Source organism: Primulina huaijiensis, chromosome 6, assembly GCF_012295235.1.
Source record: "Primulina huaijiensis isolate GDHJ02 chromosome 6, ASM1229523v2, whole genome shotgun sequence".
In the NCBI taxonomy this organism is placed as follows: Eukaryota; Viridiplantae; Streptophyta; class Magnoliopsida; order Lamiales; family Gesneriaceae; genus Primulina; species Primulina huaijiensis.
The window spans coordinates 17,886,424-17,912,675 of record NC_133311.1 but is presented as its reverse complement, the minus strand read 5'-3'; the positions used below and the strand labels follow the sequence as shown (position 1 = coordinate 17,912,675).

At 28.9% G+C, this 26,252-nt stretch overlaps 1 protein-coding gene across 1 annotated transcript; it reads right to left on the bottom strand.

The window, feature by feature from the left end:
• Positions 1 to 16,833: 16,833 nt before the first annotated feature.
• On the bottom strand, positions 16,834 to 20,223 carry LOC140978725 (indole-3-pyruvate monooxygenase YUCCA6-like). The gene is made up of 4 exons (XM_073443938.1): positions 18,953 to 20,223; positions 17,885 to 18,133; positions 17,526 to 17,648; positions 16,834 to 17,437 (listed from the first exon to the last, which is right to left on the bottom strand). Exons 1-4 carry the CDS (start codon positions 19,646 to 19,648, stop codon positions 17,228 to 17,230), a joined length of 1,278 nt encoding a protein of 425 aa, XP_073300039.1. The 5' UTR covers positions 19,649 to 20,223; the 3' UTR covers positions 16,834 to 17,227.
• Between the last annotated feature and the right edge of the window lie 6,029 nt (positions 20,224 to 26,252).

The following is a 26,252-nucleotide window of genomic DNA, read 5'->3' as shown; positions in this document are numbered from 1 at the left end:
ATTTTTTATTATAAAAATAGACATGATTGATCTGTCTCATAAATAAATAAATATCTATATCATCGTCTCACAAAAGATGATGCTCCTTCCACGTCCGGAATTTTAGATAGGATCCATTTATTTGATATGATTTTTTTTAAGTAGGAAAAAAAATATTTATTATTATCGACAATAGATTTGTTTTTCAAATTTTCAAATATGCATTTGATATTTAGGTTATCGACTTCATGTACTATGGCACATGGCTACAGGGATTGCATGTACGTCAGATTGATAAGTATGAATTTCAAATCCATCTCAGACACGTCCAAATTCTTATGTGTCAATGATATATTGATATACTTATATATCGACAATTTTAACGATCATTAATTTGTTTATTAGTTTTGTAATGAAAAAATAGAGATTAAATTTACGTAAAACATAGTGTTTATTTATATGAATTAATTAATTATAATATAAAAGTTATTTAAAATATAACATTTCAGAATGTGATGCAAAATAATAAGAGCCAATCAATTGGAGATAACTTATGAAGAATGATGTGTTGTTAGATTGTCAAACTTACGTGTCGAGCCACGAAGCAAAGCGATACACGCAAAACTTGTTTACAAAGTGTGAAAATCTTCAAATGAAATATGAAAGTTTTTAGATAAAACCAAAACTCATGTCAGACCATTTCATGAGTTAATTTTATAATATGAATTTTTCATCCGACTCGATTCATGAAAAAAAATATTATTTTTTCAATACAACTATGTTACGGGTCCGTCTCACGGATATAAATATAAGAGAGCGTTTTACAAAAGACGGATCATTTAGATAATAGATATCCATACATTTAACCATTAGTTATTTTTTATTATAAAATGTTGCACAATATATCGAACGATAAAGTACAGTAAACTTTCGTAAAAAACCATTAAAATAAATGGTGAAGAAAACATAATAGAGCAAAGTTTAAAGTTAACCAAACCGAGACCTGTACGAAGTACAGTGTCTTTAAAACAGATTTGTCTCCTCCTGTATGTGCTTCGAGGATCGTCTTAGATGTTTGTTTCTTATGATACAACGGAACAACCAGCTGTGACTTAGCACGATGCACTACTACGGCTAACAGAAAACGTACATTCACTTTATTGACAAAATTTAACGGAGACCAAATGGAAAGTTAACAATATGAAATGCAAGAGAATGCTTGAACGAGATCTTGAGTTTTTGTAAAAATCATTTTCATGTATTTGAAATGAGGAAATGAACACACTATTTATATGCCTCAAAATGCACACCAAGAGTCGTGTAATATTAATTAATTCTAAAATATGAAGGGCCAAAAGTCTTCAATTAACTCAAGAATGTGAAAAATCATAACCCATTTCTACAATATTTAAGTACATATTAAAAATATAATTAATAACTTATAGTCCAATACTCAATTTAATCTTATATTTTAAACCACACAAATTTCAATTGATACGCTAGCTATATTACATATAGACAAAATGTTAATTTTAGTCTTAAATCTATTAGTTTGTGATATTAATTAATCATTATATTTTATTAAATCAATTATAATCATGTAACTATTTTTGAATTATTAATTCTAGTTTTTTTCGTCAAAATCATGTAAATATATGACTAATATAATTGTTATCATTTATAAAGATATTGTCAAACATATGTTCATATCTCGATAAATTTTTTTAACTACATACTTACATAAATTTAATAATAATATTGGTCATCTACATGATTTTGAAAAATAAATAAATAAAATTGATATAAAAAAACAATTACAAAACTATAATTGATTTAACGAAACAAATAAAAAAAATTGTCAAGACACGGATATATAGATAACTAAAATCGACATTTAATATATATTCCATTGATATGTAATAGTGATACGGAGAATAAAGTCGAGCGCAAACAAAAATATAAAATGCACGCCCTTCACGCATATACATAGTAGTTGTATTATTGCTTATATATATTATTGAGATTATGGGGCCCGATCGGGACTCCTTTATAACACGGGATTGAAGAATTATTGTCCTATTTTTATTTTTTGCAATTGTTTCACAAAATCGATGATGACTTTGGTTTGGATGGTACTTCAATCCTAGAAATTAGAGAACTTATCAAACCTCACATATGACTAAATATCAAGCACACAATACGATCGGCTAATGAAACGACATATCGACTACTTAGACGGGTTCAGTCAACATAGAGGGATGGTACTTCAATCCAAAAAAATTAGAGAACTTCTCAAAACTCACATATAGCTAAATATCAAGCACAAGTGACGATCGACTAATAAAGTGATACATCGACTAGTTAGACGGGTTCAGTCAACATAGAAAGTTTAAATCAATGTTACTTTAAAATAAAAAAAATTTTAAAAACAAAAACAAACAACAACAATTGATTCCGTCAATACGAGGAACCTTCGCAGATACATCCACCAAACGCATAATGATAATAATAAAAAATAACATTGATTCCATCAACACGAGGAAGCTTCCCATATACATCCACCAAACTCATAATTTTAGAGTAATTAGTGCACGTCACTTTTAGTGATCAATTAAATAAAACTGGACTTAATTAAGTATTTTTCTAAGTTACAGATTAAGTATCGAAACTCACTCTGAATCATTTGGTAATATATTAAAGTTACAAATTTTAATTTTAGATTAAAAGGTAAAGCTTTAATTTAATTTATACAAATACAATAGTATCAGATAAGTTTTTGGTTTCGATCATGATATTCTAAATTTGATTATTAATGTCTATTTATTATTTCTAAGATGGTTTTGGCTTTGATTAGTATTATGATATATTTGGATTATAACTTTGACATAGATTTCATATATTTTTTTTATAATAATAATAATTTGAGTAAATCACTTGATGCAATATAATTATTTAATTTCAGAGTGGTCTTATTTGGACTCAAATTTCGATGAAATTTGCTTTTATAAATGATAGCCATCATCACGTAATCAAGACATCGATCAAACGTGAGCCACCGAACAAAGTCTGGATCGCGACGTGTTCAGATGTCCAAATTATTTCCTTTTTTTTATTATTATTATTTTGACGGGGGCTGCTGTTTTTATTTTGATTAAATTAAAATTTAATGCATAAAAATCAACATTAAATTCTTGACTTTGGTAAGGAGAAATTCTAATTGATAGTATTCCAATTAAAGGGTTTCAGTTCGGTTCGGTTCAAAATCTTGTCAAATAAGTATTTTAGACATCCGTTTGACTCGTGATATGAAACGATGAAAGAGACGCAACTTGATTCGTGAGACGAAATAATAAATTGAAAAATAAAAATAACATAATTATTGTTTAACTATTTACATAATTCTTTGATTACATCAGACAACTCAATCTTACAAGAGGAGAGAAAGTGAGATCACGACTATCCTCTAGATCTCTATTTTTAAATTATATTTATTGTGATACTTTAGTCAAAATTTGGGAACACAACAATATTAGATCCTATATATAATATTTTTTATTTTTATAAGCCTTTATGTATATGGTCCTACACACACAGATTATTCATCAACTCGTTTTTCGTGTGGCGGGTAAGGGTTGTTTAACTATATTTTAATTCGATTTTATATAAAATTCGAACCAAACCATATTATATTAGTTTTATAAAATTTTAAAGCTACCAAACCATGAATTCTTTGTAATCAACCCACCCATTAATTTCGGATTGTTCTGATTTTGACGATTCAATTTAAATTTCGAGTTTTATAATGAATTAATACATATAATATTGCAATTCAAAAAATTAGCAATGAACGGTGGATAGAAGTTGAATGAACATTGGATTTAATCATAAAATAAAATTATTAATATATTATAAGTAAAATATAATAAATAAAAATTATTAAACAAGTCACAAATTTATTAAAAAATAAATTTTATAGATGTGTTTATGTTTATTTGGGATAAAATATATAATCAATCAATCTCAATATAATTGTATTGTTGCAACGCTCACTGATAATATAATAAAGGCTAAAAATCAAACAATATATTTATATATTAAAAAAAATCACACAAAATAAAAAAATAATGATGACATAATTTTTTATATTAGTGTGCCAGATTTGGATTGGTTTGGTTTGATTTATTTTCATCCAAAACTTGAACCAAATCAATTTTTTCAGTTTGGATTATTTTAATGTCAATCCAAACCGTGACCGACTGAAAATCGATATAAACAAAGCGATTGGTTCGGTTCGGTGTAGGCTGATTTCTTAACACCCCTGAGGATTGGTCTAGATTTTTTTCGGAGAGGCGAAACTAATTTTTTTTTTAAAAATGATATTAACAAATTTAAATAAAATTTAAATAGATTCTTCAACGGAATGACAACGAACGCAGTGTAGTGTTGGATGTTTATTCACAATTCAAAATTTTGACTATAAAACATAATATTACTTTAACAAGTACAATAATATTTATTTATTTTAAAATCTATTGATTGAAAATAAATTAACTAAAATCAGAACTAACTAAAATGAAAAAAAATTTAGTACTCTGTCTATAATAGATTATATGTCAATCAATTCCACAAAAATCTCAAACATTAATTATAACTATTTGTAAAACAAAATTATCTGACACAAAAACTCATATAATATCATGTTATTAGTCAATTTTATGAGACGAAACTCTTATCATAATATATCCATGACAAATATTTTTTAATAACAAAAATATTAAAAAATATAATAAAATTTCATACTAAATTTTACAAAACAAAAAATTAAGTGAAATATCATTATCTAGCTTAAAAGTTCACAAGATAAAATAAAAATAACAGAGACCACCTACTAGATCACTTATAGATTTTTGGCAGAAAAAAGGAATGGTAAACGAAAATTTGGAAAAATTAATTGTTTTTCTGTATTATTATTATATTTAATATAAAATTTTACAACAAAAATTTGAGAAAGTAGTTAAGCCACATCCAATCTCCATCACCCAATTTCATACCATTTTTAAAAAAAAAAAAATAATTTGAGGAAGACAGCTTTCTGTAACCGAGTAAACAAATTGAGTCGGTTTTTGATTTTTTTCTAATCGAATCGAATAATATTTTATTTGTATTCGAGCTTATCGATTTCGAGCCGATCTCTAACATGTTCGAACTTTTTCCGAGTCAAACTTGAACTCAAATTATTTGTTCGATAGTTCGTGAACCATAATATTTTATTAAATTAATTATATATTAAATAAATAAATTTTGAACCTATGTCATATTTATTTTGAGCAATAATTTGAATAGTTCGCGAATATTTTCAAATCTTTTGAACCGAACTCGAGCTTTACTTCGGATTGAACTCGAGCCAAAAATAGTAAAAAATTTGAATTTCGAATCAAACTCGTATTATAATAAAACTAAATCGAAGCTTCAACAGTTTGTTATATTTGGTTTCATTCGATTTATTTACACATATGGCGTCCCCCAACACCCACCCAACTAGAGAACATGTTCGGGGCTCCCTCTAAAAAACTCGAAACGGGTAGCTAGAAGCGAGAATGAAAGCGAGAACATAGCTCGAAAACAGAGATGGGGATGAGAAAACCCATAAATTTAAACACATTGTCATCCCTACACCCACATACGCACACACCCGTCACGCGATATTTTAATTGATTATTAGTCTAAAATTAATTATATTTTTTGTACCTTTTTTCCTAATATTTGTTTTTGCCCCCCACCCCCCAATTTTTTTTTTTAAATTTTTTTTCCCCACAACTTCTATTTTCTAGCTCAGTCCTTGCCACCCAACCCTTTATTCCACCTTGTTCAGAATTTGTACTGCATACATATCATATATATATATATACCAACCTTTTTAATTGATTAATTATCGAAACTTAACATTTATTCACGGGATGTCCGACCTACTTTATTTGACTACATTAACTACGAGAACAAAATTAGGTATGAATTTTAAGTTTTTGGGTCCCCAAAAAATAATCAGTTTGTTTACTCTAAAATTTTAATTTTTTTTAAAAAAATATATTTAATAAATTTTTCCTATATTTTTATATATATTCTGTTGGAAAAAATATTTATTGTATATTTATATAATAAATTTTCATAATTTAATATTTATTTTGTACATTTTTTTAAAAAATACTTATTAATTTAATAAATATACTTTAATTTTCTACGATTAGAGTTTCAAATTTAAATCATATATAATAGAGATTTTCTTATTATATGTTTAATTTAAAATATTATTATTTTGAATTTTATTTAAATTTTTAAATAAAAAATAGGGTTGAATCGAGTGGATTCCGAGTAAATCGTGTTTGGGTTTGAGTTATGAGTTTTCGGGTTCGTTCAATAATAATTGACACCTCTGACCCACAATACCAACCCAAATTGACACCCCTCACAATAATTGAGTTCTCGAACTCTTGTGGACTTTGATAAATTCAAAAGGCATAATCATTTCAGTGATATAAATTATAGAATTATTTAAATATTACTCTTCATATACTTTATATGATATTTATGCAAATAATTACTATGCAATATGTATCTATACATCAATATTCTATTATAGCATAGAAAATTTACTTATATATATATATTCTTTTTAACAAAAAAATATATATTATAGTATTAGATAATTTCACTCACTCACTCACACAAAATTGTATTCGACTTCCCACGGAATAAACAACTATTCATCTAATCTTACCATTCACCTAGATTATCTCCAAAATTCACAAATTTTCAACTTCCATTTTATCTCAATTCGACTATAGCCTATACATCTATAACAAATTTAAAATTATCAAAACTAATATTATGTTCGTACATATAATATTATATACGATAACGTTGTTCCATGATCCGATCAATAAATGCACTTGTCCAATACCAAATGCAGCAACAAGACAAGGCCTCCAGTACTAGCAACATATGGCCACAGTGTATTGATTATATAAGATATTATATGTTCATTTTTTGTCCCTACGGAGAAAGATTTCGTACACTTGTTTTATAAAAGAATAATATTTTAGATACAACTAAAATATTGTATAATGATATGTACAACAATAATATTGTGATATTTTGCTATTATATCGTGAGATTTTGTATTGAATTTTTTGTGTTGTATGAATTTGATTGTACATATAACATTACTCGTCGATCGACTTCATGCTCAGGTCTAAGAGACATTCAAACTCATTTTTGCGTTCTCTTATCCCCGATACACACACATATATTACATTTTGTGAGGTATATATTCGGTAAATAGTGTTACTACGTCTTTTTTTGCCCCCTCGTAATTATTGAGTATACACGTCATAATTTTAGTTTCGAAAAAACCTTCTTTAATAATAAAAAAAAAATGAACACATATTTATGCTTGGGACCTAACTTTTTAAGTTCGAAGACCCAGAAAAAATTAAGTACGACGTTGTATGTACTGATATATGTTTGGTAATCTTTGACCAAGATTTATGTTTTTTCTTTTCATGGTTATCTAAGAGTCATCGAACATTTTTAATGATATATTACAATTATAAAATGAGAAGACAAATTCAAAATAAAATGATTCAAAAATTTTTATAATTGAATACTTTCATTTTAGGCAAAAACTTGTGTGAGACGGTCTCACGGGTCGTATTTTGTGAGACAAATCTTTTATTTGGGTCATCCATGAAAAAATATTACTTTTTATACTAAGAGTATTACTTTTTATTATGAATATCGGTAAGATTGACCCGTCTTACAAATAAAGATTAGTGAGATCGTTTCACAAGAGACATACTCTTCATTTTATCATGTTATATATGCATTGTATCACTAAATTCTTGAAAATATGGACTGCGCCAGAAATGCTATTTAGTTTAGTTATCCACTTTCACGTGGAGTGGGCACAACTAATTTGGGCTAATATTCGAGGACTTGGTTTAAGGATTGAGGCCCAATTAGAAAAAATAGTGAGAATACTACAAAATTATCGGGAAGTTATTTTTATACACATTTTAAACAAATTATGTACTTAATCGAAAATATGGAACACCTAGAATTATAGTATTCTAATAAGCGGAAGTTTCAAATATTTATAATTGTATATTGATTATTATCGAAAATATCAATGTGATGTAAATATAATTATAAAAAGGTGCAACGAAGCTTACGTTCTTGTTAAAAGTAAAAAGAACAAATCGACGATCTTCGCGTAGCTAGGATTTTGAGTACAAGGACTTATGGGTGAAACCAAAAAATATTATTAGGTAGGGCTAAATAAGTATAAATTATATTTTTATATATAAATATTCAACAAAGTTTCTTGAATACAAATTATTAGATTGATTGAAAAAAAAAACGACATTTAAATAAATTTTTTTTAGCATTATATAAATATTAAATGGATCTATTGTATGTAAGAAGCTAATAAAAACAATCCATGGTCCAAGAAAAAAAAAGACACAAAATAGGAGCCCATTAAAAATGTGAACCCACCCTTTAGGTCTGTCTGCCTTTGTAGGACTGAATTTTACCTTAAAAAATCATAAATAAAAAATTAACGATTTACATATTATTATTATTTCAATATTTTAGTCTCTTAAAATATTTATCCGTAATTATTTTTAAAATTTTTGCATAATAATATCACCAACATATCATTATACATGGATAAAAAAAATCAAGATATATGAATAATAAACAGTTTTTTTTATTTTAAAAAAACTAAAAAATTCAAATATTTTTTATTTATTTATAACTCCGCCTGTGTGTAATGGGAAGAATTGTGGAATTTACCAAGTAACTAGCACAACTTATATCCTTTTATACTTATTCGAGTAGAGAATAATCGTACACGTGTGTGTGTCTACATATATATATATATATAGTTTTGATATGTTGTACACCTACCGTGTACACCTATGTGAGCATCGATGATGTGTCACTCACCCATTGGATACACAATTTAGTGGGATACGTGTGAAATTACATGTTTACCATAAAAAAACTGTGACAAAAGTTTCAAGAAATTAGCCATAGTTTAAATTTAGTAATCTTGAAAATTGGTTAATTTATTTATTCAATTCAAATTACCAAGATCATTCAGACATTTCATTCATCGAGATTAAACACAATTAAAGAAAGAAATCTATTTTAATTGTATCTTCAAGATATGATCATTAATTATTAAAGATAAAGAAATATTTGTCTTAAGCTATCTTAATTAATGCTTGCCACAAAACAAGAAATTCAAGATAGGTCGGGTCAATACAGGCTGGAATAAATTCGAATGTTAAATGAATTTTTTTGTTTTAAATTTTTTTTTTTACCAAATTTCCCTTTTACCATGGAGAATATACTGTGTTTTAATTGATTATGTCGATAGACAATCGACGCTGTAACGATCTAAATATATTTTGATCCGAAATTTAGTTTTAGTATGTTATTTTTATTTTGAAATATTATTAATTTTTATAAGAGGCGTTTATGCATTCAGTATAAGCTTTTTATTGTAAAAAAGACTAAATTGCAAAACAAATTACCAAAATCGACAAAAAATGAAAAATGTAGGAATGAAACTCAATTTTGATATCGTATCGGACCAAAATCGTTGAACATCAAATTTAGAAGATCGGAAAAACAATTTTCCCTATGTAGAAATGGTTAAGTAATAAAGAATTAAAGATACAAATGAACCAAACTTGATTTCATGTCATACAATTACATTATTATTGCAAACAAGGTACACATTTTAACGTAGTCAAACATGAACTATCTTCCCATAAACTGAAAGATTCTGTAAAAAAGGGAAAAAAAAAATCAAGAAAATATCCCCTTTGATAATCAAATTACCCCAACAAAAGGTGATCGGTGTATTTTTTATTCTAAGTGGGATGTTTTCACCAAATTGGAAATTTGTCTGTGGCTTGAAAACTAGTGAAAAACAACACTCCATAAGGTCCATGGTGAATTTTTTTATGGTGAAAAGCCTCGTACTTCATATGATAAATTTGCAAACAAACTACCGAATTCGAGACGAGATCTCAATTTCGAGACTCAATTATAACAAACATTTATTTGACACAAAAACGTATGTTTCATGACTTAGTTGTATATTTTTTTTATTTATGAGAAAACACTTTCTCAAAGACTTGGTTAAGATTCCATGGTTTTGTAAACGTGGAAATGAGCACATTGGTTTAAAAGTTTGACAAAAATTGAAGATTCCCCGATTCTCAGAGAGATGTCTAAATCAAAAACCTTGAAAAAAAAATAATAATTATAATGAAAGCATGTAGGGCTCATTTCCATTTACATGTTTTTTCCTGTGCAAGGAAAAAGGCTCCAAGTAAAAGGGAAGATATTGAGAGATAAGTATCTCCAACATTGGGCAATAAATAAAGTCACTCTTGAAAAGATAGATTTTCCACCATTTGCCAGGCTTACTTTCCATCAAACATAACAATTACGATATCCAGTACAGAATATTTTCACGTCGATTCTTTTTCTAATAAAAAGTTTCAACAAATATATCACACAACAATATTTACAACCAATTTTTTTCTTGAGATTTTGATATGATATCGTGAGATTTTGCATTGAATTGATCATGAGTTTTTGATAAATGGAATTTTTTGTATTGAATTTTTTTTATGTTAGACAAATTTGATCATACATTTAGCATTATTCATAATTAATTTGTCGTGTCAAGAATATTTTTATCGAATATAGTAACTTCACGTATTTATTTTTAAAAGTAAAAAAATATATTAAATTGCTGTAAATTTTTGAGTTGGGGTATAATGTATATATGATATAGAGAGCCATGAGGATTGTGAGTGGCCAGTGCTTGTATTATTGTCATGAGATTTGTTGGTTGGATTTATAAGTTGTGGCACGAACATACATGCAATATGTGGCTTTTTGCACTTTAAGAATCTAGTGGAGCATGTGTAGGTGTGTGAAAAGAGTTATGATTGAAAAGACAAAAGGGCGTTGGTCCCTCTAAAATAAAAAATAAAAAAAAATTCTTTCTAACACACAGTGAGAGGTGAAAAAAGTGTGAAAAATCTCATGTCTGATAACATTGGTAGTCGATGAAGATTGCATGATGCGTCATTTTCATAGGCTTGCATGCATGTCTTGCCCTTTTCTTGCATGTTATGCTATGTGTAAAGAAGCTCCGATATGATCTCCTTCACCACCCCAAGACATTGGAATTTGGTGGGCCAATTATCAAATCTTACTAGCTACCAATATATATATATATATATATACACACACACACACACACACACACACACACACACACACACACACACAAGGGAATATATTATCAACTAGGAAAATTATCGCAATTTCGATTCTATATATATGTCACTTTATGATTCAAAACCTCTATGCTGTCAAATTTTAATCTTAATCCAATGTCAGATTTATCTACATGACTCCGACGTGATGCTCATGTGTGTAGTGTCACATCAGGACTCTCGTTGAAAATGACTAAAATCGACATATTTTTTTAAAAAAAAATACATGACTAAACTCAATTTATCAAAGAAATATGATTAACACTCATGTCATTTCCATGTTAATCAAAATCGCATCCAAACATACAAAATGAAATAACAATTTTCTCTCCTNTATTTGTTTTTTGGTTAGTATGGATCTTGCCAAGATATATAGACTGATTAATATAGTAAAAGGATATTAGTTACATGTTTCCCGTACCCAAACATTTAATACTTGTTCTTTTATTTTATATAAAAAAAATCACAACAAGAAATCCGTCTTTGATATTTGATTTATGAATATAATATATGAGTAGGTCTCTTGTGAGACGGTCTCACGAATCTTTATCTGTGAGACGTGTCAACCCTACCGATATTCACAATAAAAAGTAATATTTTTTAATGGATGACCCAAATAAGAGATCTGTCTAACAAAATACGACCCATGAGATCTTCTCACACAAGTTTTTGTCCTATTAGAATGTGAATTTACAATTTTCGAAATAAATTCCAAAAAAGAAGGCGTGACACCCTATCAATAGGGTAGTAGATCGATCTTAGTGCTCTTTGGTGGGCTTTGGGTCCAAAACTAGTTGGACATGTACTAATTTTTACTTACTTTTGCTCAATTGTTTTGTGTTAAAATCACTTTAGATTCTTTGAAAACACAAAATCACTTTAGATTCTTTCCTGTAAAAAAAAAAAAACAGCTAAAAGAATTTAAAAAAACACTCAAAATGCTATGAAAATTCAAATATACTGGGAAAGGAAAAAATGACTGTTTTATTTGAAAATTAAATAAATAAAATTTAGGGTATTTGGCAACTTCGCGTAAATACCCTAATATCCTTGGTTATGGCAAAAAATGGCAACTCTTTAGTATATATTCTCGGGCAAACGATCATTTATGACACATAATATTCTTTAAATAAACCATCATAACAACAATTAACCCCAATCATTCAATTCACCATTGACAAATAACANTGTTACTTTTTTTTAATTAAAAAAATGATAAAAAAAATACTATATCTTGAGAATTAAATAATTAGATTTGAGTTTTGATCCATGTAATTCTAAAATTCTCATTATTCCGCGGGTACCAAGATAATAAATATTTTAGGACCACAAAAGAATTTCATTAATGAAAAGGCTAATTTTCGAAAAGTATATATAAAAATGGAGGACTGATGCATGTGCACCATGTGTACGTACGAAAAAAGGGTTGATCTTTGGTTTGGTTTTCATAAAATAAATAAATAAATAAATAAATAAATAAATACAGAGCCTCATCATAGCTTGTGGATCGTATACACAGAGCCCAGGACCACTACTAGTGGTTTACAATCCATTCCTGTCAAAGTACGAGTACTTCCACCATAGATATTATTAACTAATTATTCATTCCAGAATATTTTTTCCCCATTAATTTTGAGTTTTACCATCTATTATTTAAATTTTCTGTTTTGTCGGAGTAATGACGTAACATCGAAAATTGAAAAAACAATATGTACAAAACTTAATATACATATAAATGAGAAGTAAACAATATCAATCAAATATGAAGTCATTTAATCAATCGAGTCAACAAAATTACGGGTTCTCAACCAAATCTTCGACGACATGAGTGCATTATTGCGGTCGAGATCCCGAGCATCAAGCCGTAATCCGGACAAGATGCGGCCGAGCTCAAGTGGCCAATATGTCGATCAGGTACAGTTAAGTCGTCGGCTTGACAATATAGCTAGCTAGTTAGGCGGACACTTGTACGTGTGATCTAAATCTAAATCTAAATCTAAATCTAACTTATTGGATTCGAATACATCCTCGAAGGTCGTGTAACTATATAATGAAATCCAAGTACAGTATAAAGGAATATCCAAAACCAGCATCACAGAAAATCCAATTAACTCTCTTACACTATAAATATGTTAGTTCTTGGTACAGATCATAAATGTATTCATTATCTCAATATATTTAATGAGAATGATCGATTTATATTGTAATGAAATATATACCATGCATTACGATTTACGTACGTACGCTAGACAATATTGACATGCTGTAAAGTTATTTAAAGTCATACTTTCTTGGAAAATCATCTCGTTTGGATCGATGAATTTCAAATCTATAGATTTTAAATATATATTTGTTTTTTCAGATAGGCAAAAACTTGTGTCTCACGAGTCGTATTTTGTGAAACAGATATCTTATTTGGGTCATTCAGTATTACTTTTTATGCGAAGAATATTACTTTTTATTGTGAATATCGGTAGGGTTGACCCGTCTCACAGATAAAAATTCGTGAGACCGTCTCACAAGAAACCTACTCTTTTAGATAATCAAAATCACAAACTTCAAATGAACTATTTGCATGTTTATATAGTATTTCACGTTAACTATAATGGATTTCGAATTCAATAAATAATATAATCAATTGAAATTCTTTCTATTTTGAGTAACTAATGCATAAAGTAAAATATGAATTAAATTTTTTTTTATTGTTTCATTGTTAATCAAAAATTATTATCGAAATCGATAAATTTCAGATTCATTTCCCCAAGTACACATGTATTTGATTTTAGAGGATTCAGATGCCTATAATTTACTCCCTTAATATATAATAATTAATATGCATTTCTTAAGAAATACCCATTTAATTTTCGCCCTTTATTTTCATTACAAGTTAAGAGGAGACATGCTTGAAAGAGAAAAATCTATCTCCTAAATATTTTCACTTTTTGATAAGATTTTGCATAAAAAATTTGTCTTTATAGAATATATTGAATTTCTTAATTTATAGTTTTTATTTTAAATATTTTAAAAAATTGTTTCCTAATGAAAAACTATTTTCCTTATCCTGTATGAACATATTCAAAGAATTCTATAAATATCAACACAAGTCTATATATATTGAAGAATAATTGATGCACAACAAATGTGTAGGTTGAATGTGCCAGAGAAGCGAGACAATAAATACAAAAAAGAATTTTCTGGAGAATTTGCAAAGACAAAGCACCGTAATTTTATTATGTTGTTGTGACGTGTTGGAAACATTTGACTACAACACTCGTACATATATTATAAAATTCGAGACAATATTTATATGATACACATAATTATTACTGATTATAGATAATTTCACAAGGTACAAGCATGCATATTATAGTCATGATTGTTATGTACTAGTTTTTAGTTTTGGAAATAAAAGCATGCATATATATATATATATATATATATACACACACGAAACTAGCAAGAGTACCAACTCTACATGAATATTGGATTTAATTATATGGTTTAAATATTGAAAGATTCTAAAAATTATTATACACATTGAAGTAAAACAAATCATGTAACAATCATTTTGTTTAGATTTCTCGAATTTTTTTTTTCATATATATAAAAAGTAATACTCTTCTAATCGTCGGAAAATATCATTCAAGAAACACCTAGCTAGCAAAGAAATTTAAACAATTCAATTAATTTATGAACATGATTAGAATCTGAAGAAAGCACATTGAATGGCTATCATTCAATAGAATTTGACTTTAACCGAAAGGTAACGTCGTAGCAATTTTCATTCTAGTTAAGGAATGACAACTCGACCTCTACACATAAAAAACAAAAAAGACACCATATTAGAAATATTAATTAATTTATATATATATATATATATATATATATTGTGTTAAATACATTAGATTTTTCTTTTCAATCATTGGTTTGATAGATGGTAGGGGTTTGGGAATGGATTGGTGACTAATGAAATTACTAGATATTTTTATCTCAAAAAACTATGACCATGAATTTGAATGCATGTAATTAAATCAGGATATGTATGATGCCAGTTTCAAATTTTATATACGCTAAAATTTTACAGAGGAATAAGATTAGGGAAAATATATATTTTTTCATTAACTTATCTGATTTTTTGTTTTGATCTATCAAGTTTTCAAATTTTGATTTTGATACATTAATTTATAATTTTATACTAGTTTGGTACACATACTGATGTGACAACTAAAAATACTTATATAACACTTAAAAATACAAACATGACATTGAAAAATATCGTCCTGTCATCGAAAATAGATAAATGATGTGTCAGATTTTAGGTCAGCATGTAAAAAATATATATATAATAACTAAAGAAGGTATCCTGCCGTGGGGATCCCCACAGCAATGGGTGCTGTGGAGTAAAACGTACTCCACGCAAAATCAAATTTTTTTGTTGGTTTTTTTTTAAAAAATATTTTAATATATATTTTTATTTTCGGGCTTTTTATTTCATTTATTTTTTAATCTTTTTTTCTTCTTTGCTGTGGGAGAGAGTCACAATCAATTTTTTTTTATGTATATAAATTTTTTTGGCCTTTTTATTTTCTAATTATTTTTTAAAAAATTGGGTTTTCAATATTTTAATTTTTTATTTTCTTCTCTTTTTTTTGTCTTGTCAATTTTTTTTCTATCAATTTTTTTGTTGTATCCAATTTTCTCAGTATATTCAACCAAAAAATATCCCACCTAAAACTTTCAACCCTCATCTAGGCTATCAAATTTCATATCAATCTTAGTTTTGATTTTAATATTTGAACTACAACTCGTCAAATTTTCATTTTATCGATAAGTTTTTTGGCTTGTTTCAATCTCGATTTCAAAGACTTTGACCAAAAAAATTACTTTTTTATTACATATTAAATACAATAAATTAATAACAAGTTTGATCCACATTATACGTGTTCGATGATGGGTTTCCAACACATACTGTCTAAGTAAAACAATAATAATAATAAATTAATAAAATAAAACAAAAAATTGGGAGCCAAATAATTAGAAGAAAATTAGATAAAAATATAAAAGAATTGATTGTGCTGCTCCCACGGACCCCCTGCTGTGGCAGGGGATCCGTTTCCCAGGTATTGCAAGCCTGCAACCACTGACACGAAGAATTTAGTGATAATATAGACATTTAAAACCTTTCTCCGTTAATTAAAGTCAATTATGCGCAGTTTATATTTAATATTTGTGGTCCAAAATCTAGTGCTGGAGAATGTAATCATTTCAATGGCAGAAGCCATAAAAATTGCACTAAATGAGGCAGTCATCATATATCATTTTGNACTTTTCACAACGATATATATATATATCTATATATTGACGTGTGCATTGCTTAATCGTTGTCTGTGTATATATATTGACGCGTGTATTGCTTAATTGTTGTGTGTCTGTGTGTGTGTGTGTTTATAATGTAAGAATAATAAAAACAAGATGGGGAAAGTTTGGTACCAAAATTATATATATATAGATTTCTTCACTAATGAAACATGGAGCAAATTAAACACACCAACTGCCAATACATACATGTGCCAAGAATTAACCCTACAAACTAAAAGTCAAGTACCTAATAATTAGGGATAATCGATAATGTACAACATCTATACACTACAAGCCTAAAAGAGCCTTGTACACTGTAAAACCCTCCTTTTTTTTTTTTGGGCATAATCAATGGAGATCACTGGTAAAAATTTTCAATCCTTCCTTCTTCGATCCGTGTTTCGATTTCCCTCCATATCCAGATGTTGAATATACTTCTGGTGCCAACCCAAAATTTCTCCATTAATCAGACGTGAATCTATAATAGTAACTAGTACGATATCAGCAAAAATTACTCTTTTGCATTAAATATGGCCATGAAATGGCCGGGAGAGATGCTTTGCTTCTTCCTTCCAACAACTTGCAATGTCATCTGCGATGTTCCTGGCATCCATGGATGCCCCGAGAAGGCCGCGTTTTGTGAACCCCACGGCGTATAGCCCACATTCGCCTTTCCATCCATTGGGAAATGACCTTTTTGGGAGGCCATCTTTGTCTGAAAACATTTCATTTTCCTGTCCAAATGATGAATAGATTAGTTTTTAGAGTACACGGTACTAATTACAAAAGCGATAGATTACATGATAAATTAGTTCACAGTACCTTTAGCCAAGATGGTACGTTGCTTTTGTAACCAGTCGCTAGGATTATTGCATCAAAACTCTCTCTTTTTCCATTCACAAATTCGACAGATCGATGTCCAAGTCTCCGAATGCTGGGAAATACCTATACATTAAAGAAAAAATCAGCACAAGATCTTTATATCGAAAATACCGAACCAAAGATGGTAAAACTAATCAAGTAATGTATGGAATCTCCGGTGCATATCAGATCTCAACCATATATAGAAACCCTTTTTCTTTGTAATTGTTTGGACAAAAAAGGTGATTTTGGTTGGACAAAAAATTGCCACGCACTTAACGAATGCAAAGCAAATCAATGATTCATTAAGGGAGTTGTACCTTGATGTCTCCAGTTTTAATCTTATCAAGGGTTCCAACGTCTAACACCGGTGTCTTTCCTGTTAGGTTCTTTAGCTCGAGTGGGCCTAGTTGAGGCCGGTCCAACCCTAACCGGCTTGTATTGCCGAACATGAGCCATGAAACATTCAACAAAAAATGGTCGACAAGTTGAATAGGTAGCCACTTTAGCAACCACATGGACAACCCGAAAGTTGATCTTCCCAGCATCTCTTGTGGTAGAACGTGGACCTAATGATAGCACAATGCAAAGTCATTAACAAAATAAGGAACTCTGAACTAAAAAAATAAATGCATGTACAAAAATAAATTATGGAAAGCATAAATTAAAGAAATGATCAAGAACTAATGTAGAAAGATTTACTTGTAAAATTTACAAGAAAATTATAGTTTCTCTAAACGTCTTGATTAAAACCCTTAATTTGAGCTAGCCAAAAGAGAGAGTAATATATAATGTGAACAAATTATTTAAAATTCGAGCCAACATTGACACATTGTTGCGCATGCTAGAGATTTGAGAATCCCAAGAAAGCGAAAACATGGAGGTTGTTTCCTTTCTGCACCTAAAAGAGGAGTCATGGGCGGATTATAAATGTGATTAATGCGTTTACTCAATATAATTAATCATAAATATCAAAATGAAAAATGAAATTCGCAAGATTTTACGAATTAGGGTTTCACTTTCCTTTTCTATTTATTAAGGGGGAAAAGTTAAAAAGAAGTGTGTAGAGGAAGAAAAATATTTGAGACTGTTAGCATTATAACTTGAGAATAAAGTTTCTCCCACTCGCACAATACAGCCATAAACTCCACTATTATCATACTGTCAATTTTCCATGCAAATAAACAGTTCTTCATTTACTCAATACATATGAGAAAAAACAAATTAATGCTGAAAAAATATTCAAGAATCTTGGGTTTTGCCTTGTTTTCTCCAAACTAACCAGATCTTTCAAATGAAAAACAACATAGAAAATGCCAGAAAAAATTCAAATGACAAATATTGAAATCACACACACACACACACAAGTTAATTAAAAAAAATCTTACTGTATCTCTCACAACAAGTGAAGGGCTGGCATTATGATGGCAGAGATCCAAACACACCTCCATTCCAGAGTTCCCACATCCAACAACAAGCACTTTTTTCCCTTTATAAACTCCTCCATTCTTGTACCTACTCGTGTGCACCACATCTCCACAAAACACCTCCGTACCTTCCATTTTCGGCACCACTGCCTCCGCATTCTCCCCCGTCGCCACTATCAGCCACCGGGACACGTACTCCGCCTGCTCCTCTGCTGCCCCTTCTGCTGCCATCGCTGTTTTCACCTTCCAAAACCCAAGATTCCGATCAAACTCAGCACTCACCACCCTCTGATTGAAAATAGGACTGATTTCGAACCTCTTTGCATAGGCTTCTAAGTACTGGACGAACTGTTGTTTAGTAGGGTAGGTTGGGAAATCTTGCGGGAAAGACATGAGAGGAAGCTCGCAAAATTGCTTCGGTAAATGGAGTTTCAGGCGATCATAGGTTTTAAGTTGCCACAAGGAAGCTATGCAGTTGGATCTCTCAAGAACTAGAGATGGAACGCCTTTTTCTTTCAAGCAAGCAGCTGCAGCCAGGCCGGAAGGCCCGGCACCGACGATCACAGGTCCTGGAACCCATCTCGTGCTTCCGAAATCTCTATTTCTACAAGGATCATTAGCCGTTTTTCCCTCTATTTCCCTTAAGAAATCATCCATGATAACTAATAACGAACCAGAACTAGCTTATCTCGGTGATTTATTATGATCAACAATCAAGATTCAGGAATCAAGAACAATCACGCGGTTAAAAAAATAATCCAGAAAAAAATGAACAGAAATAACTGCGCTATCCAACTGTGTAAACTTCACTGCAGCTACTTGTTCAAAGATTCTGTGGATAGAGAAGAGTGACATTCGGAGTGAGAGGGGTTGAAAAAGGGTGCAGTTGATGCGGAGAATAGTCGATGAATCATAGGGATAAGTCTAATATATCCGCCTTAATTCTCTTTAATCCGCCAACATGATTAAGTATGAGTAGAAATCCTGAAGAAGTGGAGATCTGATTACAAGAAATTCTTATCCACTTGTAAGATCGGATTAATTATTTTCAGTCTGAGACAAAATAGGAGGTGGGAGCGGAGGCTATGGGGCTCATCAGCATTCAATCACTCATTCCATAATATTACGCATTTAAAGCCTGTTCAAAGATGAGCTCGAGAGTGACGTGAAAATTAATGAGTTTTTCAAGGGATGAAGGTGTATGTGAGAAATAGAGAAGAGAGAACCCAGAGGTTCAGCAGTAAACAACAAGTTGTAACTCTTGCGGAGGTACATATATATACACATTATTAGAAATTGACTTGTCTAATACTAAGTCCGTTATTGTCAAAAAAAAAAAAAATTAGTCTTTCAAAATAAAATTTTAAAAATTTTATGGATTAAAATTTAACAAGTTAGTGAACTAAAAAATTATTTTTTAATTTAATTTTAAAAATACAATTGGATTTTAAGGGATTTGACTGGATTTCATTATGTATAAACAAATATTCTCAAAACTGATCGGATTTGATGAGATTTGGATTTGAATAAACCTAAAAAAAATATCCATAACAAAAAATTTTAAATATTATCCTACCAATATCTTTAGGCTGCGTTTGGTTTGGAGGATAAAATAAACTAATGATTAGTATGTAAATGATAAAAGAAATGATTATGATAGAAATATAATATATAATGTAAAATTGTATTATGTTTGGTATGATTTTTAAGTGTGAGATAATTTTGAATATTTTGATGAAATGACAAAATTGCCCTTTCTTTTTTTGTTTTTCTTCTTCCACTCCGGCGGCGGCGGTCCGGCGGAGACGGCGGTCGGCCGGAGACGGCAGCGGTGGTCGGCGGAGGTTGTCAGTGGCTGGCCGGAAGCGACGACGGCGGCGGCGGTCGGCTGAGATGGTCGGCGGCGGCCAGCGGTTGCCGGCGGCGGTGGTCGGCCTTTGGCGGATGTTGCCCGTGGACGGTCGGTGGAAGGAAGTGGTGGTGAGTTTGAATTTAGGAGAAAGGTAAAATTGGAAAAGTAGGAAGGATTAAAAGTAGGATAAATAATCATAGGGGGTGAGGAGATATTATCTTAACCTATCTAATATAACCTAATCATTCATAGGAGGGATTGACTTGGTTAAATAATCACGCGTACCAAATGAGGGATAAGGTGAATTAAAAAAAATAAACCCATATTATCAACCCTACCAAACACCCCCTTATATGTTATAGTTGGATTAAATGACAAATTTATTTATTTTTTATTTTGCATATTTTATTCTTGAGATCTATATATATAGTTGTCATGAATATTGTATATCTCTTTATTCAATAACAATTTATTTTTGATTTATAAAATTAAGTTATTGTTGAATATTTAATTTTGAAATAATTTATTTCGTATAATTTAAATTTGAATATTTAGATGTTATGTTTGATTATTATTTTTTTTTGAAAGGTTTGACTAATTTATTTTAATCATTTCATTTTGGGTTCATTAAGAGTAGTTAATTAATTATATGAGTTTATGTAGTTTAACACAAATATATAATTGAAATTATATAGAGAAAAATAATGATAAAATTAATTTTAAATTTTCAATTTTTTAATAATGTGGATAATTTGTTTTAAATATTGATTTACGTAAAAGATAATTAAAGTTATTTTTTTTAAAATTTTAAATTTCCAAATTCAATTTTTTTTTCAAACAAGAAATGAATTCTAAATATAATTTTTAAATTTCAAACAAACACGAGATGGAATTCTAATTCCATAGATTTTCAAATCCAATTCCAAATCTAATTCTACGTTCAAATCCAAATCCAAATTTTAAGCATCCAAACACACTTTTAGTATTCAATAATTTACATTTAGCGAAGAGAAGAGTAAAATGATCCCCTAAGGTGGAAAACCCTATGCATTAATGTTTAATGTGAGAAGTTAATTTAAGCAGTTGTGATCATTAACTAAACTTGACTTAAATATTCCAGATGAAAAGGTTCTTTCGATACGACGGCGATGGATCGACAGTCGAATAATTTATATGTAACATATCTGAGAGATAAATAAACTGAACTTTTCGTATTAAACTACGCAATTTTTAAATCCATCTTTATATGGTATTATATAACCATTCATGTATAATTTACTATATTCAAGAAATGTCACTATATGAAGTCATATATTAGGCAAAAATATTTGATATAATTAACCACTAAAAAAACAAATTAATATTTTAGCCCTTTTTTTTTTGAATGAGTTAATATTTAGTGCTTTGGTTGAGAGGGCCAGGTGTTTTTGGCAATGGGTTGGACTGTCCTCTTTATATTGGGCTGGGCCCGTATCAACTCACCTTTTACTGTCTTTCTCCTTCCACTAAGGATTTGTATATTCACCATTACCTCCCGGTTTATATAAACCTCGGAAGATTATTACAAGTTCCAAGAAATTATATTAATTGAGATGAAATCATGGATATCCGTTTCAAATATATAAACTTATTTTTTTTAGCAAATATCAAAAAAATATTGAAAAAACAAAATTTACAAATTTTTTTATTAATATTATTTAATTTATTCAAAAAATATTTACAAGTTTTTCAAGACTAGTCAACAGAGGTATAATAGTAATAAAAATAAATAAGAAAAAGTTGTACTAAATATATAAACTAGATAATATATTTGGGATAACCGATCAAAGAAATGAATCACATATAATTGGGATGGAGGGAATATTATTTTTTAAAATAAATACATGTAAAAAATTGATATAAATTCTTATAATACTAACGATGAGGAAAATTCAACAGTTATTGTATCATGTAATTTAATGATTGTATATGTATGTATGTGCATATATATTCATCTGATAGATATATAATTTTGATATATTTTTATAATATTCAATATGTGGATTTTACATCAACAGTGGTCGACACAGGTGCTCACAATATATGTGCAGCATATCAAAATTCTATCACACACGCATATCAGGACACCACCTCAGTGATATTTACATTTTTTGATACCTCAAACTTTGATATTCCCTATATTTTTAATGAAAATTTTAAAACTTAATTATGGTTCTTGGCTCTTAGATGAGTGATAAGGCGTGATTAGGGATTAAGTATCTCGTGATTAATTAAAGCACTTTTATTGCTGTACACACATTAATCTTCCTTTAAAGTAATTAATATCAGATTATCAGTATACTAATAAGTTAATCGATTCACAATGTAGAAAAGTAATAATTTAAATCATTTGATCACTTTGCCTTTCCAAAAAGTCGAAATCAACTCATCGTGTTTGCGCAATCTCCAAAAATAAATTATATAAAAGATATATCATGTGCCAAATTTTATTACAGTATTAATTATTTCATAAATTTTGTACAGTGTTAGAATAATTTAAGTGTACAACTAATCTTTTACTAATGATTCTAATGACATGATGATATTATTTTATCTGCCATGTTTTTTTATGTGCTAATCTTATAATTAGAATATTTTTTTTGTTTGATTTCTTCTCAAATTTTCTTTTGTGATATGTAGAGCTATAATTATTTTTCTCGCATGATTAGTACCGAAAGAAATTAAATTTGATAGTGTAATTTACACATTTTTCGTTTTAAGTCGTGTCATTGATCAATTCATTATTTAAATCCCATTAACTTACGCTTTTCCCTCAATTTTACTATGTTTTCACCATTATGTTGACGTGTGATTGTTGGTTGCATTAGCAGTGCTCGTCTGCATGTCATCATTTTTCGATATCACGTTAGCACTCAACTAAAAAAAGACTAACATTAATAATTTCAAATTAGTCGAATAAGAGTTTAAATTAATCAATAACATGATCAAAATAAAAAAATATACAATTTACAATATCAAAATTGTAATGATTTCATACTAGTGGCCACTCAACTCAATTGTTAGCGTAACATATTGCTAGTTAAGAAATAGCAACAAAATAATAAAATAATTGAGAATAGTATTGGGCTCCTCTTTTTTCCAACAAATGGCTCGTCCCGAGATTGTTTACAATTATCTTAAAATTGCAAACTTAGGAAGATACCATGTACTAGCAAATTTTAATTATAAATTAATAACCCCCGACCTTTTATTTTATAAAATAATCAAACCCCTCCCGCCGCCCGAATGAGTATCCTCCACACCGCCGTAAAGGTGGCGGAGCTTTTTGGTGTTGATAGTGATGATGGATAAACAAGAAAGACAACAAAAATAAATAAATATTTATGAGGGCAAATTTAATTTATTTTCTCACCTTAAGGTTATGATATAATATATTTTAGGTATTCAAAATATAATATATTTTAGGTTAAGGGTGCGTGATGGAGTTTGAGTCCAATTTATGTGATATCAATTGCATTTCAATTAAATAAATTATACTCGAACTTAAGGTCGAATTCGATTGAATAATAAATATTAAAGATCGATATTAACTTGAATAAATAACGAGTTATTTGAGCTCGAGTTTGACAAACTCTATATTTCTGGCATAAGACACGTTAAGTTGTAGTCGGATTTGAGAGATGATGATAATACAGAGACTAAATAGGATTTAGTTTTACTTATAAAATAAAATATGTAATTTACAAATATACTAAAATAAAAGAAAATAAATGTACAATGTAAAAATAAATTATGATAATAAGTCCAGTTTGAATGTATTTTGGAAAAAATCCGAGTTTGAATGTGAGTAATTGACCTCGATTCGACCCATTTATTCGAATCCTAAAAACTTGACTGAGTCTAATGCTCTAACTAAATCCAAAATTTGTTGCAATATTAAATTTGCCAACGATTAAATTGATCACTATGCTTTCAGTTCACATCTAAATAAACAAGTGGGAAAATGACTAATTTAGTTCTTTTAAGTCATTCAGTTTCTGTTTTTGTCATCTTATCTGCCAAAGTACAGTATTAGTCCAGTAATTTTGTTTTTTTTTTATTTTTACTTTTATTTCGTCCAAATGTTGACATCTTGCATGATACATAAACAATTTTTCGTTGTCAAATCAGTATTTTTCTGATATCACGTCAGTGCTCCAACGAAATAACACTATAAATTAAAAAGAGAGGTCAGTCAGGCTTCACAGATGGAAAAACTGAGGATTTGAGGAATTTTAATGAAAAGAGGTGTGCTCGGAATTATTACTGTAGGTAACAACTTACCATAAGTCTATAACCACTATGATTCATGTTATACCTAGCTTCATATCATATTTTTAAGTAAAAAAAAACCCATAAAAATCTAGTATTTAAGACATATCGAAATTTTCTTCCATAAAATACCACTTCCCCACAATTATGCTATTTTCATTAAGAAAACACAAAATTAATAAAAAAAATATATATATTACTCTATTGACTATTGTAGTTATATTTTAAATAAATTTACTATATATATAAGATTAGAGTTGTAGGCTTTTGATAAATGAAAGTGAAAGTAATAGTGCGCCGCTTAGGAGCATTTTGGAAAGAAGAGTTTCCAAATTTGCGAAAGAGTTGCCCAACTTTTTGCTTTTAATTCTATATCAAGGAGGGGAACCATTTTTATTTTGAGTCATGTCAGTCACATGTACACTCAAAGTTACATAAAAGATTATATTTTTTCTTTTCAAGTGTAATAAAAAAAAAGAGATGTAATTGGATTCAATGACTAACTAATAATGAACTAAATTAACTAATTATATTTACAAATAATTATATCTAATACAAGTCGATGGAGAGTTTTTTTTTAAATGTATTTTAGATAAATTATACATGAAACACAGTTTGAAGTTATACATAATTAATTCCTTGATAATTTATAATTATGACAAAAACTTGTGTGAGACGGTCTCACGGGTCGTATTTGTGAGACGAATCTCTTATTTGGGTTATCCATGAAAAAATATTACATTTTATGCTAATAGTATTACTTTTTATTGTGAATATGGGTAGAGTTTACTCATCTCACATATTAAGATCCGTGAGACGGTCTCACATTAGACATACTCATTATTATAATTTATCATGTTTATTTTGTTATATTATTTTTCCATCCACTTATTTTTATCTTACATCAAGAAAATTATTGAATTTAAATTACAATATTACACTTCATAGATAATATTATCAATATTTTATTAATTATTAAAATGATAAAATGGTAATTTGTCATTTTATCTCAAATTTAATCAATCAAATCAAATTAACTATTATTTATCAAACAAATCAAATACTATATTATCTATCATTATTTATTTCTTTATTATA

Excerpts from the sequence above, each read along its gene's own strand:
- LOC140978725 (XM_073443938.1), bottom strand. The coding sequence starts at position 19,648 with ATGGATGATTTCTTAAGGGAAATAGAGGGAAAAACGGCTAATGATCCT. Across the intron at positions 17,649-17,884 it reads TTAAAACTGGAGACATCAAG|GTATTTCCCAGCATTCGGAG; the intron begins GTACAACTCCCT and ends TTTAATGTATAG. Across the intron at positions 17,438-17,525 it reads ACGTACCATCTTGGCTAAAG|GAAAATGAAATGTTTTCAGA; the intron begins GTACTGTGAACT and ends TCATTTGGACAG.